At 38.3% G+C, this 17,092-nt stretch overlaps 2 protein-coding genes across 9 annotated transcripts in view; one reads left to right on the top strand and one right to left on the bottom strand.

Moving 5' to 3' along the window:
• RAVER2 (ribonucleoprotein, PTB binding 2) overlaps positions 1-11,421 on the top strand; it is an 88,359-nt gene extending 76,938 nt beyond the window's left edge. For all 6 annotated transcript variants that reach the window (XM_051999509.1, XM_051999506.1, XM_051999507.1 and 3 more), the window contains exon 12: positions 8,560-11,421. In XM_051999509.1, the coding sequence (XP_051855469.1) occupies positions 8,560-8,709 (150 nt within the window). In that variant the 3' untranslated portion in view covers positions 8,710-11,421. The remainder of the gene's footprint in view (positions 1-8,559) is intronic.
• The window catches only part of JAK1 (Janus kinase 1), a 143,949-nt gene continuing 138,274 nt past the window's right edge, over positions 11,418-17,092 (bottom strand). For all 3 annotated transcript variants that reach the window (XM_051999500.1, XM_051999502.1, XM_051999501.1), the window contains exons 22-25: positions 16,258-16,430; positions 15,270-15,387; positions 13,924-14,034; positions 11,418-13,166 (exon numbers count right to left, since the gene is read on the bottom strand). In XM_051999500.1, coding sequence (XP_051855460.1) covers positions 13,071-13,166; positions 13,924-14,034; positions 15,270-15,387; positions 16,258-16,430 — 498 coding nt within the window. In that variant the 3' untranslated portion in view covers positions 11,418-13,070. The remainder of the gene's footprint in view (positions 13,167-13,923; positions 14,035-15,269; positions 15,388-16,257; positions 16,431-17,092) is intronic.

The raw sequence follows: 17,092 nt of genomic DNA, 5'->3' as shown, positions 1-17,092 counted from the left end.
GGAGAAGTGACCTGCTTTGCACGGGAATCTATGACTCTTCCAGGGAAATGAGCACATGTATATTCTGTGGCTGGAAAATAGGTGTTGAATGCTCCCGAGTTTTATAGTTGAGAGAGTCAGATGAAATAATGTAGGTACAGCATTTTACAAACCTTAAATGGCTTTATAAGTACGAGCTATTGTTATTATTACTACTATCATTTAAAAACACTTGTTGAAATACACACACACACAAATATCTTTATCTATAATGTTTGTATGTATATATCCCCATGTCATAATTACTAGGACACTTTAAAGGCATCCAAAAGGACCAGAATTTAAGACTACCTCCAAGAATCAGGTCAATTGATGCAGTGCATTTTTTTTTTTAATCTATAAGACAAAAGAAAATGAAGGATGAGAAATTTTATTTCAAAGCAAAAGTATCATCATAATGTGCTTGGCCTTTCAGTATTAAATCATTTCAAATAAACAGTTTTAGGAATTGGTTTGATACAAAGAATTCCTTATCTATCTACTAATATTTATAACCAATTAGAGATGGTTTCATTTTTATGCAGTAGCTTGTTCAGTCATGAGTTTGGCTTTTTATTGGTCAGTATATTGGGGGATCATTCGGTCCACCTGATAGAGGTTCTAACACCTATTTGCCTCTCACATCTTCAGACCACATGTAATTCCAGGGATCTTTCAAGCCAGGAAGCTTAAGTTTTATAAGATGAGAAGAAGGAATCATACTTTAAAAAAAAAAAAAAAAAAAAAAGCTGAATAACAAAGTTTTTAGCTCTCTAATAGTCTTTTGCTGCCACCCAGTGGGTAAAGACAAACAGAATCATTGAGTGTTATGTGATATATATATATATTTTTTTTTAAAGGAGAAACATAAGAGATCAGAATAGCAAAATAAATTATTGGAATTCTGTATTTTAGCAGAGATGATGGAGTCCCAGATGATTGTCATTCTACAAATAATGATCAAAAAGTATATGCCTTTTTAACCAAGAAATGCTTGGTAGAAAATTGGAATTTAGGAATTTAATTTTTTTCCTAATATGTTGATGGTTCTGATTGTCATGCAGGTGGTGAGATGGGTAGAGGGTTATTGGTGAATGAGAAGCTTTGGGTTCAAATTGTGTCTCTGTCACATACCACATGGCAGGACCTTTAACTCTCTCTCTCTGAGCTTCACATGCCCAAGATGAGGTTTCTTAACCTTTTTTTGAGTTATAGACTCTTTTGACAGTCTGGCAAAGCCCATGGACTCCTACACAGAATAATGTTTAAAACGTATATATTGAAATATTTAAGATTTCAAAGAAAACCATTATATGAGGGAATTATAAAAATATTTTTAACTAAATTCATGAAGCCCTTGCAATCCATTCATGGACCCTCACTTTGTCTTTAGCCTCCAGGTTAAGAATCCTATTTTAAGATTGTTTTACTTCCCTCCCCATATATTCCAAATAGTTAAAAAGCTTCAGGTTAAAAGCAGAACATATCTTTTAAATATTCCAAACAACCAACTGAAGTGTCAGCACAAGCCAAAAGAAAGGGGTATCAGTAACCTTTTGGGATGTTTTGGACTATCTTGTTATGATCCAGATTTCATCTGAGCTATATCTTTGAGGATCTAAGAATTAGATGGAATCTAGGATGGCCTGGATGTTCTACCTATGGGAAAACTGAGGCATCGGGAGTTACCTAAAGTCTCCCAGAAGGAGGGAGGATTGGAATCAAGGGCTCTGCCTTATAAATTGGTGTGTCTCATTGATCATTTCATTGATCAGACCAAGAGATTTACTTCAGACTAAACACTATGGTGTGCAGATGGAGACACTGTTAACTTATTGTTGTACAGTTATTTTTCTTTTCTTTTTTTTTAATAATAGCTTTTTACTTAGAAGTTATATGCATGGGTAATTTTACAGCATTGACAATTGCCAAACCTTTTGTTCCAATTTTTCCCCTCCTTTCCCTCACCCCTTCCCCTAGATGGCAGGATGACCAATATATGTTAGCTATATTAGAGTATAAATTAAATACAAAATAAGTATACATGTCCAAACCATTATTTTGCTGTACAGTTATTTTTCAATCATGTCCAACTCTTTGTGACCCTATTGGTGTTTTCTAGGCAAAAATAAAGCGTTTTGCTCATTGTACAGAGGAGGAAACAAGGCAAAAAAAGGCTTAAATGATTTCCCTGGAGTCACACAGCTCCTAAGAGTCTGAAGCTGGATTTGAACTTACAAAGTTGAATCTTCTGACTCCAGGTCCAGCATTCTATCCCCTGAGCTATCCTAATAATAATATCAATAGTTGTATTTCAAGTTGGTTGAATGATTGGATTCATAGAGTCAGTAGGACATCCCCAATGGAGTACCTCAGAGATCTGTGCTTAGCCCTATACTCTAGAACATTTTTATCAGTGACTTGGTTGAAGACATAGATATGCTTATCATATTATCAGATGAAACAAAGGTGAGAAGTATTGCTAATATGCCAGATGAAAGGATCTAAAAATCCTGACAGACTAGGAGATTGAGCCAAATATAGTAAAATTATAAGGCCTTATACTTGAGTTTTTAAAAATCAGCAATCAAGACATGATTAAAGAGAGGTTTGTCTGAAAAGAGGTGAGAGGGGAAAGGGTGGCTAGTGGATTTTAAGCTTACTAAGAGTCAGAAGTGTGACACAGAAGACAAAAATCTGTTGTAATTCTGGGCTGTATTAAAAGATGTTTAGCTTCTAGAACAAGGAAAAGGTCTCTTTGCACTCTATTGTTTGTTTGTTTGTGCTTGTTGTTTAGGATATTGGTCTCCTTATTTTATAGTTGGTTGTTTCCATTCATTCTTTTTTTATTAAAGCTTTTCATTTTTCAAAACATATTCATGGATAATTCTTTGACATTTATCCTTGCAAAACCTTGTGTTCCAATTTCCCTCTTTTCCCTAGATGGCAAGTAGTCCAGTATTTGTTAAACATGGTAGAAGTATATGTTAAATTCAATATATGCACACATATTTATACAATTATCTTGCTGCACAAGAAAAATCTAATTAATCCAGAAAAAATAAGATCTTTGTACTCTTTTATGATTATACCACATGTAGAAACTATATCATTGTGGAAGGACATTGATCAATTATTTTGTGAACAGAAAAAGACAAAGCCCAAGGTCATACCATGTAAAGTTTAAATGAATTGGATGTATTCATCTGCCTTCAGAGTTTAAAGAACTGTCATATGGAGGAGAAAATTAGGTTTGCTTGGCTCCAGAGGAGAGAACTAGAAGCAACAGTACGTAGAAATTGCAAACAGGAAAATTTAGATTTGGAATCTAGAAAAACTTTGTGCCAGTGAGAGATAGGGCAAAGTGGACTAGACTGCCTTTGGAAATAATGACTTAGCCCACCTTGGAAATTTTCAAGCAGAAGCTGGATGGAGATGTTCTAGTAGAGGGAACTTAGGGAGTATGGGTGATAGCAGATAACTTCTGAAGTCAATTCTTCATCTGAAATTTTGTGATTTTTTTTTTTTTTTGGTCTTACATGGTAGAGGGATTCAGACCTGGCTGCTCGAGCAAATTCAAAGCATTATTAGTGGGTTGATGTGAGAAAGGTCTGCAGTCAAAAGAGTTCCGGGATCTGTCCTTACCCCCCACCCCCACCCCCAGATTTTTAACTTGATTCCAGATGGAACAGAGACCATGTTTGTCTGATTCCCAGATGTCAAAAATCCTAGGGGTTAGCATGAAGAAATCAGGCTCCCAGAAGATTTTGACAGACCAGACTGATGAGCCACATTTCATAATATACAATTGGTATACAATACAATACAATACAATAAGGTATTCAATGTTAATAAGTTACCCATATAGATAAATGTACACTATATAGGTGCAGAATGCCACCAAATTATTTGGCTATTCTTTCTCTTATGCTTGAAATGGCAAAAGGAAGTAAGTGATCAAACTGTGGCTGCTTATTAGGAATATTAGAAAAGTAAACTTGTCACTTGCGTTTTTGTTTTCCTTCTCAAGTTTTTTTCTTACTAGATTCGATTTTTCTTGTGCAGCAAGATAACTGTATAAATAGCTATACAGATATTGGATTCAACATATACTTTATTTTTTTTTTAATTTTCTCAATCCTTATTCTTTTTTTTTTTTTTTAATAACTTTTTATTGACAGAAACCATGCCAGGGTAATTTTTTACAACATTATCCCTTGCACTCTCTTCTGTTCCAATTTTTCCCCTCCCTCCCTCCACCCACTCCCCCAGATGGCAAGCAGTCCTATACACGTTAAATGTATATAGTATATACAGGATATAGTATATCCTAGATGCAATATATGTGTGCAGAACCAAACAGTTCTCTTGTTGCACAGGGAGAATTGGATTCAGAAGGTAAAAATAACCTGGGAAGAAAAACAAAAATGCAAGCAGTTTATATTCATTTCCCAGTGTTCTTTCTTTGGGTGTAGCTGCTTCTGTCCATCCTTGATCAATTGAAACTGAGTTAGATCTCTTTGTTGAAGAAATCCACTTCCATCAGAATACATCCTCATACAGTATCGTTGTTGAAGTATATAATGATCTCCTGGTTCTGCTCATTTCACTTAGCATCAGTTCATCAACATATACTTTAACATATTTAACAAGTATGGGACTACCTGCTATCTAGGGGAGGGGGTGGGGGGAAGGAAGGGAAAAGTTGGAACAGAAGGTTTTGCAAGGGTCAGTGTTGAAAAATTACCCATGCGTATGTTTTGTAAATAAAAAGCTATTAAAAAAAAAGTAAACTTGATTTTCATCATATTATTGCTGATCTACTAGGGCAGATCAAACTGCCATCACGATGAAAGGAACTTGAAATGTGATGATTTCAAGTCAGAGCCAAAAGGAACGAACACCTCTATGTTAGCAAACTTGGTGGCAAGCTGCAAATTCAGGGTCATTTGACAAAAGAAAGTCAAAGGTAATAAGAAAAGTACCAAACTATACCATTTTAGACTTTGTTTTCAAAAGTTACTCCAATGATTTAGGTTTAACAAATAAAAGAGCTGTAAAATATTTCAACTCAAGAGTTGAAAAAGAGCAAACATCTGTCAATCATTACTTAATTTAAAAGTTACTTATGGGTCCCCTGTGCAACTGTGCTCAAGGCCTTACCACCTGATGGCAGTAAAACCGAGTTCCAGTTCCAATTTTTTAAGGGTTCTCTTTTAAAGGTTGCATCTCTGAGACCAACACTAAGGACTCTCCTTCCAACTCATTAGTAGAAGGAAAAATAGATGAGATGCAATACTAATATCATTGCCAACTGCACCTCTAACCAAGCATGATGAGCATGGACAAAAGACTGTCAGAAAGTCCCTGGAAATCCCTTAACCTCAGACATGAAGGAGGGTCCTTTCCCCTTCTTAGAGTCTGTAATTCGAGTTTCCTGGAGAATTAGGTGAATGGCAAGTGGTTGACCATAAAATCCAGAGCATGAGAATTAATTACAACTGCCAAGAAAAAGAAAAAGGAAATCCTCTTGTGACCCAGAAAAGTGAATCAGAAAGAAACCCAGCATACATTAACACAGACCCTGAAGGTTTCCTTTGGCTAACCTTAAAATTCTGGTCGTTCTGAAAAATAAAATAAAGGTAGGGTTCTTAGCCTTTTTGTGTGCCTGAGATTCTTGAATATTCTGGTGAGGCTTTTCCCCTTCTCTGCACGGTATTCTTAAATTCATAGAATCAAATACACAAGATTCTAAAGGAAAACAATTATATGGAAAGAGAATCATTAGAATTTTTTTTTAAATCAGAAACTCAGTGGTCTTGTGATGGAAAAAAGCCATCTATACCCAGAGAGAGGACTGATGAAAACACCAAAGGATGTGGATCACAACATAGGAGTTTCACTCTTTTTGTTGTTTGCTTGCTTTTTGTTTTCTTTCTCTTTTTTTTCTTTTTGATCTGATTTTTCTTATGCAGCATGATAATTGTGGAAATATGAATAGAAAAATTGCACGTGTTTAACACATATTGGATTATTTGCTGTTTAGGGGAGGGATTGGGAGGAAAGGAGGAAAAAATTTGGAACATAAGGTTTTGCAAGGTGAATGTTGAAAATTATCCATGCGTATGTTTTGAAAATAAAAAGCCTTAAATGCAAATATCAGGAAATCTACTTGAAAAGCTCTTGATGTGAATAAAGTGAAGAAGACAAAAATTACCAAACATGAAGAGAAAAATAATGCACCAAACACCTGAATGGCATCCAAAAACAGTAGCATTTTATCCTTTGTGATAGACTTCAAATTAAAATTAAAAGGTAAAAAATTGGCTGAATTTTTAAAGAATAACTTGTTGAGAATCAGAAATCCCTGATAGTGCTGAGGGCATCTGAATCTCATGTTTGTACGATGTCTCAAGGATGGCTCTGCTGGGGTATTTAAGCCTGTAATGCCAGGAATGAGCAAGCTTTTGAAGCAGCCGTGTTCACTCAGTCTTCCCACAGTATTGGAAAAACTCAGAAATGTACACTCTAACACCAGGTTAATAAATGTTTATTGACTGAGTCATTGACTAAATTAATATAGATAACCATTAGATGCATCCTGTTGCTGTGGACTCTTGACTGCCAGTAGTTTTGTGTTAATTCTGATTTATGTATGAGAACATAGTGGCTTGAGAACTGGCAAACCTGGGCTAAATTTTCAGCTTAGCTTCAGCTACTTAACATGGATACATCCTAACTTGACTCTGTGGGTCTCCATTATCTTATCTCTAAAGTAGGACTATTAAGTTAGATTATTTCTTCCAGCTCTAAGTTCTAGGATCCTGTGATTATATACAGATAAGAAAGAGGCAATAGAGTAAAGGTCTCGAGGCAGGAAGAACCACATCTGACGCATACTATCTGTATGAGTGTAGACAAGCCACTTAATCTCTCTGTGACCCAGGCAAAGCTCTTAAGTTGCAGAAGGTGCCAGTTTCCTTTGGGAGAAGGAATGTTCTCCCTAGCATTTTACTCCGCAGATGACATTCTGACTGGTTCAAAATGAATTTAATTTAAAAATAGGATTGGATCTATATGAATTTCAAAGTTCTTCTTCATGCTAAGGTTTTGTTATGCTGATAAAAAGTCTCTTTTTCTAGATTTTTGCTTATTAATGTATTTATTTTTTGTAATTTTAAAAATAAATTGTTGGGAAATTTTTGCAAGATCAATAAAAGGGTTGTTATAAATTTTAATCAAATTGTTTTAAAGTACAAAGATAGAAAACATACAGGGGGAAGGGAAAGGGAGGTAATAAGTATTTGTGTATATTTACTATATATAGGGACTGTTCTTACTGCTTTATAGCTATCAACTTTTTTGAGCCTCATAATAATCCTGTGAGGGAGATACTGTTATTATCCCCATTTTACAATGGAGGAGACAGAGGTAAACAGGCTTAAGTGATTTGTTCAGGGTAACACAGCTAGTCTCTGAGCCTGGACTTGAACTCAGGTCTTTCCAACCCCTGCCCAGTGCTCACTCTATTGTGTCATCTAACATTCAAAGCTCTAATATTATTTCCTTAACAATCTTTTGTACTCCTTTGGTGTACAATTATCCTTACCATCTTAAGTCTTTTATACTCTATTTCCCAAAGCTGGGACCAAGTGATACTAGGATCAGTATTCTTGAAAGCAATTTTGTCAGCAATTGACATTGATCACTCCTGCATAAAATGATTTTTAAAATGTATTTTCTTTTTTAAAAATGTATGCTAGTCTTTCCTCTCATATTGGCTTTACTTACAGATATAGCTTCTTTTCTCCACAGAGAATCGTCCTATATAACAAAGACCAAGAGAGAGTAAGAGAGGGAGGGAAGAGAAAGGGAAGGTTGTAGAAGAAGATGGGAGAGAAGAAAGGGAGAGGGAGGAGAGAAGGAAAAGAGGAGGAGAGAGAGTAAGAACAGTGAAGGAAGGATGAAGAGAAGGGAAGGAGGAGAAAGGAGAAAAGAAGGAAAGGAGAAAGGAGGAGAGAAGAAAGGCAGAAGAAAGAGAGAAATGTGGGGAAAGGGAGGAGAAAAGAGAGAGGGAAAGGAGAAAGAGAAGGAAAGAAAGGAGGAGAGAAGGAAGGGAGAAAGGAGAAAGAGATGAAGGGGAAAGAAAAGAGATGAGGAAGGAAAAGATAGTAAATCAATTTAATTAAATTGTATAACATTCAGGAAGAGAACTGAAGAAGAAAGAGGGAAAGTGCTCTTCCTTTTGCTCTTGTTCTCTGTCACATATAATCTGTTGGTTCCCCGTCTGGGACTTTATAGAATCACTGCATGATTTTTTCCTAGAGATTTTCTGTTGTTTTAATTTATGAACATGTGAATTTCTGGGAAGAACATGTTGTGTGCTTCTTATGCCATTTTTTTTCCCCTACATCAGATGAGAACAGTCATGGGAACTGGTGAGGCTGGAGGGCATTGGTCCCCCATACATTATTTTTGATAAATGACAAAGTCTGATTCACATTTTATTGGTTACTATTTTTAATGGTTATGTTCTTCCAGGTATCTTCACCTTTAAGAAATGAAAAACGAGGCTCCTCATACCTCATTTCTGCCCCCGAAGGGAGCTCAGTGGAATTTGTTGACCAACATTCTCAGGGCACAGGAGGATATTATGCTGAATCCTACTTAAAGAAGAAGCGCGTCTACTGAGGTTTCCTCCGTCGGTCTTCCCGTCTGCTCCCGCGTAGCTCATTTCCAGGACCTCTGCTGTTCATCGCTGCCTTAAAGTCGGCCAGACTAGCCATCTCCTTGAAAAAAATGGATCACCGTTCACAGGAGGAACTTTGAGCGCTTCACAGATGGCAGATTTGCCAAATGAAAATAAGAAGCAATAATTAAAAAAAAAAAAAAAAAGACATCCATTGAGACCATTTCCCGCTAGTATTAGGTGCATCCTAAATAATGTGTTAAACTTATCATAGATTGCTAAGATTAACAATGTTCTTTATTTTCTGACTGCAAAAATCAATTTTCCCATAATCATTTTGATACCTTCTCTAATCATCTAAAGCAATAAAGAGGAAACCCTTGTTTCCTGAACCTTAGAAAAGTGAGTCTAATGATAGGTTGATTTTCTTTTCTTTTAATTTACCCTATCAGCCAATGTGCATTCCCATCCTGTTTCTGCTGCTTAGTTTTCTTTACAGGTGTAAGCTATCATGATGTAGCAGGAAAAATACTGAATTTGGAGTCCAAGGATGGATTTGAGTTCTGAGTACTTCTTCATTACTTATTTAAGCATACCTAAACTCCCTAGTTTTCTCATTTATAAAATGAAGAGGTTGTACTCACTGCTCTTTAAGATCCCTTTGTACTCTAAGTCTCTGATCATCTGAGCTTTGCCCAGAGTCATAAAAAAGCATGTTCTAAGCAGCAGCCGTGACCTTGTTTTGAGAAAGCTTTATGTGCAAAAAGAAACTCCGGGCATCCATTTAGCTCTGCAGCACAAACCCCTTGTGGAGTCCTACAGGTAGTGTGATTGTTTGGTAGAAGACAGTTAGCTGTTTTACTTTGAAAGTATGAGAATTACTTTGCATTTTAAAATCACTTTTTAAAAAACTGACATGTGAAACAGTAAAAAAACAACTAAATAGACTACATTCGCTTTTCTTTCTCCATTGTAATTGTGAAAAACTCATTTTAATAATGTTGTTACCACTTCTTTGAGCATGGGTAATTGAATACTCTAAAGATGAAGCTAGCTAATTTTAATTTGGTTTTTAAAACCATACTTTGTGGAAAGGCTTGCGGTGGCCTTTGGTATTCTGAAGCACCCCTGAATTTAAATTGGCCCGTACCTCCTGTCCCTTCAAGTCTTGATGTTCATTTGCCACAGACTTGTGATTGGCAGGATGGCCAGAGCCACTCAGCCAGCTTCCTGACAGAGAGCAGAAGCAGGAGGCCATTCGATCACTAGGCCCACTGTCATTTTGGGGGCCTTCTCCTTCATTCTTCCAAAGCAGTCAAGCAATCAGTATCTTTTTTTCCTGTTACCCAGTGAGATAAAGAAGCGCTTCTGCAAACGTCAAAGCACTCTATAAATGCGAGTGATTCTTATTATTATTGTGGAGGACCCTCTTGTGGTACCAGTATTTATTACCTCTTTGGTCTTGAGGATCAAATGAGACATTTGTAAAGCGCTTAGCACAGTGCCTGGCACATAGTAGGCGCTTAATAAATGCTTGTTTCCCCCCTCTCCCGTGAGCTTAAAATTTAATTTACAATCTTCAATATGAGCCCTAATCCCTATAGTACCTGTCACTAAACCTGAATGATCCAGGAAGCCCCTGCAATCCAGAACATTTCCAGATGGATGAGATACAAATGCAGTAATTGATCAAACATCAAAGCTTGACTCTCTTAAGGATCACAAGCTTTTGCAAAATAGAAGTAAAGGTACCCTTGGCCATTTGTAAGGTTTATTATGTTTCAGACATGAAGAAGATTTGCTCTATTTGAATTATGTCATATGGTATTGATGCTTAATAATGCTTTGTGTACTCTGTATAGAATTTTAATTTGCTTAGTTTCCAGCCTCTTCTTTTTGTTCTTTAATTTGCATCTGTTTTAATTCCAGCATGTAGCCAAGTGCCTTGCACACAGTAGGCACTTAAAAATGCTTGTTGATCGATTTGACATTTTGAAAATTAAACTAATGGGGTAGTTACATAACTTTCTAAGATTTTTCCCACTTGCAAATGATTTTATCAAGTGAGGCTGGGACTAGATTCATGATTTCACTGATAAAGGGAACTGCCAGTGGGGAATGGCATAGGAGCATCTGCTGCAGATTAAGTAGTCTGCCTAGGATTACCCGGCAAAGATGGCGGGGTGGTGATTGTGAGGGAGGCCTTGAACATCAGGTGTCCCGACTCGGAGGCCCATTTGCTCTCATGCCCACCATGCTGCCTCCCATCTGTAGCAATATAATCATTGATTATTCAACAACTTGCTCATAATTGAGCTGTGCCCCATGTTTTCCTTCCCCTTGTTCGTTCCCGCCTTGCATTGAACGTCTTCAGGGATCAGTCGCCCTTCTCAAGATAGACAAATGGGAAATTGAAGAAAGAAAACTCGAAACCAGGACTGTTAACAAGCAGTTGCACAGACCAATCAAAGTTTGGTTGTGAAGGGATTGAAATCCTGGCCTAAAACGAAGAGTTGGGGTTCCTGGGAATTTTCTATCAGGGCCATTCCTATTGCTTGTTACTTCTATAATCAATAACTAGGCCCATTATTTGGGGGGGGGGAGAAAGGGGAAAATCATGAAAATTCTGTATTATAGTTATTTTTCTATGTAATCAAACTAAAATGCTCTGTGTTCATTTAATTCTTAATATTAAAAAGACATATGCATGTCAATTCTTTATTCGATTTATTTGTATAAAGAGTAACAAAGTGCATATAGGTTGTACACAGGTTCCGAACAGGTACAAGTGTGGGTAATGCTGGAATCTTCCACGACCTGTATAAGACAAACAGATGTGGGCAAGGGGGTAAAATGAAATCCTTAGCTCACCGCAGAAATCTGAACAGCCCGTCTGTCTGTCTGTGTCTCCTTATTGCGAGCACTGAATCTTTCCAAAAAAGCGTTTTCGAGATAAGAAGGTAAAAAGTAATGGCACACTGGTACTACTGTGGAGTTGTTTTGAACGATTCAGCAGACAGACGTTTCTTAAAAACCATTCATGTTCACGTTGGATTGGCGACCACACCTTTTTAACTGGTTAGCAAGCTATCCCCAAGCAATCCCCCAAGTTGGCACCTTTCAGTCAGCACTAGATTCGAGGCCATGAGAGTCCTCTAGGTGGCGATCCGCTGTTCCATGCTGCATGTGATGGGGATCCGGCCAATATCTGGCAGCTCCCCCTAAAGATAATAGGCTCAGTGCCCATACCCATTACATAAAGGCATCTGCCTTTTCACATCAAGTACAGAAAGACCCTAAAGGATAATACAATTCATATGGCGCGTCTAAATGTTGCCGTCCAACATAGAAAACCAGCTTGACTTCCGAAGTGTCAAAATCCTTAAGAATAATTTCTTTCTGTAGCAAAGTTTGAAAATTAAAAAGATACACTTGCATTTTTACTTTTATAAAAGAATGAAAAGAAAGCAAGCCTATTGAGTGGTATTGGGACTCTTAGCTCAGCCAGTTAGAACATGTGGATGACGACGTCGAAGCCGTCCATTCAGTTCCCACCTCAGTCAGATTCAGACAGAAAGAGCTCTCTCCCGTAGACACAGGCCGCCTCTCTTTGCCCAGCCGATCTTTTGGACAGATGGTCACCAGGAATACAAGACGACTTGTGAGAGAGCTCAAAATCATGTCAGTAGAATTCCCTTCACTTTCAAAGGACAGTTTGTGAACTGGCATTTGACAGAAGGTTTGGTCCATTGCTATCGATAGTGAAAGTTTGTACAGGAAAAAGTAACTAACTTGATAAGCTTACAGCCCTGGCCTCCATTCGACACATCAAGAAAATGGACTCGGTTTCATCTCATAATTCGTAACTGCCAGCGAAAGCAAATGATTCGATGTGGGCCAGGTTTCTTGAGATACCCTCCTTGTGTTAGTCATATGAGTGCTGCTAAAATCATCAGCGACCAACAGAAAAGAGAGTCACCAACTCCAGTGGTTGGTCAACATCTTCCAATAAGGGGAATGCTTAAGATGTCGGTTCCTTTTATCCATCACCATTCTAAGATCATTGCCTTTAAAGAACCACCCAGAGATATAAAGCCCCTTGAGCATACAGTTGGCACTCAATAAATAGTTTATGAATGAATGGCCAAATCTGGGGAGAATACAAATGCTTTACATTAAAAAAAAAAGAGCCCTCCACACCCCTCAACTGAGCTTAGGTACTTGACTTCTAGAGAGGACAAACCTCCAACCGTTGGGCAATACAAACAAAAGAATGTTTTTTGGGGGGAAGCTCATGTCCCAACACTCAGAGGAGTGCCTTGCAAACAGCAGGCACTTAAGTCAGTGTTTGATCGCTGGGATCTTATTTTATAAGTGCTTCAAATCCCCGGATGAGGTTCTGAAAAGATGTCCGATTGTTTGGTTGATACTCCCAGCATTTCTTCATTAGTTGGTAAACCTGTGAAAAACAGCAAGAGCAGAAATATTGGTGTTGGGTCGGTTTGAGTTGGGTCTGCTTTTTAAAATGAGAGTTCTGAGTAAAAGAAATTGCTAAAATGAGAGCGTATTTGACATAAAGAGGCGATCGAACTAGACATGACTTGTAAAGTTCAGTAAGCTTATCGACTCACTCATTGTCCACACAACCTCAAAATGCTACCAGTTGCTTTTGTAATTCAGTCTGAAGATGAAGTCTAAGGTGATATACTGGAGCTGACTGATCAAGTTCCAGGCTGGAAATAATTTGTGAACCATTCATGCTTCATTTATAGCCTTTCCTCAATTCCTACTGCTCAATTATAAACACAATTACCTCCTATAACATTTTGACATTATACTTTTGAATCCAATCATAAAAAATTGAAGGCTATATTGAATGCAGCAAATAAGTAGTCAATATGTGGCTAATATAATTAGTCACAGAATATTCCTTTTCTCTCTTTTTTTTTCATATTCAATTTCAAGGTTCTACCTGCCTTAGTGGGCATGGAGATGGCAAAATATAGTGAATGGACAGAGGGAGGCAGATGTGGAGTAGGAGTCCTGACAAGGTGTGGAGTAATTTCCCCCCTCATGTGTCAGCATCTAAAAAGTATATAAGACTACAAAGGAATAGCCTCTCTCTCTCATCATCTACTTCCTCTCTACCCAGGATCCTATGCGACCCGATGGTCTTTAACTTCCTGGTGTGTTACGATGGAGAGTCACACGAGTACCTCTTCTGGGCAGTTGGGTGGGCACTGCAAACGTTTCCCTTCCTTTAATGCTCTCACAAGCCGGGTGACGGTCATCTGGCCTTGAGTTGGGCCGATCATCTTCAAGAACATCTGGACAAAACAAAACCAGCCAAAGTGTTTGAATCTGATTGTGTTGGTTAACAATTTCCCCTCACTCTCTATTTATTTAAGGAGAAGCAGTAAAGCTGGTTTTACTCTTTCCTTCACCTCTAGAATAAGGGCTACAGAAGTTGGCATTCAGGGCCTCCACAATCTGGTACATCCTCTTTTTCATAATTTTTTCTCCTACCTCTCTATTATTACTGCTGCTGCTGCTGCTTCTGCTACTACTACTACTCTATTGCTACTACTGTTTCTGCTACTATTACTTCTACTCTATTGCTACTGTTGCTGCTATTACTACTGCTACTGCTATTATTGCTACTATTGTTGCTACTAGTACTGCTACTGTTGCTACTACTGCTTCTACAGCTGCTACTGCTCCTGCTGCTCCTGCTATTACTGCTACTGTTGTTGCTACTAGTATTTCTACTGTTGCTACTACTACTACTGCTACTCTATTGCTAATACTGCTGTTTCTGCTATTGCTACAATTACTGCTGCTGTTACACTGTTGCTACTACTACTAGGATTATTACTGATGCTTCTACTATTGCTGTTGCTGCTGCTTCCACTACTATTGTTGCTGCTTCTTCTATTACTACTACTGATAATAATAATAACAATAACAACCTAAATGCTATCCTTCAGGGCCTAGTTCTCACATCCCACATGTTCTGTAAAGCTTCTCTGACCCTTCCAGATTATAATGATCTCTCCCCCTGGTCTCAGGATCCTGCCTTTCTGTACTTTTTCTTTGGCTTTTAAAAGATATGTCAGGAAGACCTGAATTCAAATGTAGCCTCATACACTCTACCTGTGTAACCCTAGACAAGTCATTTAACTCTGAGCCTCAGTTTCCTATAAAACAGGGACAAATAAGAGCCCCTATCTACTTTATTATTAAGATCAAATGAGATAACATATGTAAACTTTGAAGCATTATCTAAATACTAGATAGTATTATTACTGTTATTACTTTCCCACTCCCTGAGGGCTAGGACTAGATTATTACCATTTTGTATCATGTAGTTCAAACATGTAGCACAATCATTCAATATTTATTTGTTGAATGAACTAATTTAAATGGAAAAAAATATTTTTTCCACCAGAGTTAAGTCTTTGTACGATAATACGCCATTTGAAAAGACTCCAAAAACTAGTTAAGAAGGGTAGTGAGGGCAGCTCCTTTTATTTGCGTGAGCTTTGGGGGAAAGAACAATTACCGTCATGGGACTGGATTCTGAATCGCAGTAGGTGAGCAGTTCATGTAACGTGACCCCGAATGACCAGACATCAGAGGCGATGTAAAATTTGCATTGAACTAAACATTCTGGGGCATACCTGGAAGGAAAGACAATATGAATCACTTGATTTCTTTGGGTGAGAAATCGACAGACCAAACTGATCACAAATAAAATAGATCAAATTAGCAGGAGTTCTGGGAGTGAGTCCAGAAGCCTGGTTGTGGATTTCATGTCTCTGACCCTCTGCCTCTTCTACATTTCTTTGGGATGGGAGAGGAAAATGCTTTTTTTAGCCTTAAAGAATATATAAAGGTAAATAACTCCCAAGATCTTATTTTCACTGATTCTTCGGGTGAACTCCCAGTGAGCACAGTACTGGGTCTTTCATTTTTGTGGGGGGTGGCTAAATTTCCTAAGTGTTGAAAGGTCTCTGATAAAGCAAATCCCTTCCCCGAGACAGATCTGTGACAGTTCAGGCTGCCAGGAACACTGACTTCCTATAGTCACATAGATATTATATGTCAGCAGAAGCACATGAACCTGGCCTTCCTAACAGAGGCCGACTCTAACCAATATGCAATATTGCTTCTTTAAATCTTAGTAAATAATTTAATGAGCCTTCTGACCAATCTTAGGCTGATGAGCCTCTTCAAACATCCAGGCTAATTCTAAAACAATGGATGAAAAAGTACTATAGGCAGGTTACTTGATTTCCTTGCACCTCGTACACCAAATGAGTTCTGAGATGCCATGAAATGTATGGAGATATCTCTAACTGCACCCTAAACTTTTCCAGCTCAGTAAGATCTTGGACTCAGCAATCTTTGATGACTTCAAATCCCCTCCATACTAGAGGGATGAGTGTTCTTATCCATAAAATGGGAGCAGTGATAGCCCCTACCTCATTGGATCACTACAAGGCTCAAATCACGTTCTCTCTTTTGGATACTTTGGCTCCATTCCTTACCAGAAGACAGGACTGTCTCGATCATCTTTCACTGTGTAATACTCCTTGTCCGTTTCAATGGCTTTCGTTAAGCCAAAATCTCCAATCTTCACCCGGTGCTCATTCTCAACAAGGACATTTCTTGCTGCAAGATCTCGGTGGACATACTGACAGGATCCTAGATAGTCCATCCCCTAAGGAAGGAAAAAGAGAGTCAGAAGGACATCCGTGCCATATTCACCCAGGAAGACCATCTGACAGAGTCAGCCTCCTGCGCCACATCCACCCAATGGCCATCTGAATATCATTCTATTTTTTTTCATTTTTAATCCAGCTCTGACACATCAGAGGGGCAGCTTGGCCAGGAAGACAAAGCTGAAGTAGAGGCAGGAAGACCTAGCTGCCTCTTTGCCACAGTTTCTTGCATCATAATAGGGCTACGGATGGCACTTCCATTGCAGGGTGGAGAGGATCAAATGAGATGGCATTTGTCAGTGCTTTGCACCGTGTCTGCTGCAGACAGAGCTTAATAAATGTTTGTAAACTATCTGCAAGTTGTATGACCCTGCACGGGTCACCCACCCTCTTGGAGGTTCATTTTTCTCGTGAAAAATGAGGAAGTTGGATCAGCTAACCTAATTCTATGGTTCTAAATCTAAGATTTAGTAAATCTTACAAAAACAAAACCTCGAATGAGCAAGGTGAAAAACTGACAGCCACCCTGCATCTGTCCAAAACCTCCCCAGGAAAGCAAAAGCAGCTAGGGGGCGCCATAGCGCAGAGTGCCAGGCTTAGAATCAAGAAGACTCAGTCTTCCCCAGTTCAAATCCAGCCTCAGACACATACTAGCTGTGTG

This window comes from Antechinus flavipes, chromosome 4, assembly GCF_016432865.1.
Source record: "Antechinus flavipes isolate AdamAnt ecotype Samford, QLD, Australia chromosome 4, AdamAnt_v2, whole genome shotgun sequence".
NCBI classification, from domain to species: domain Eukaryota; kingdom Metazoa; phylum Chordata; class Mammalia; order Dasyuromorphia; family Dasyuridae; genus Antechinus; species Antechinus flavipes.
The sequence above is the reverse complement of the archived record's forward strand: the minus strand, read 5'-3'. Positions and strand labels throughout refer to the sequence as shown.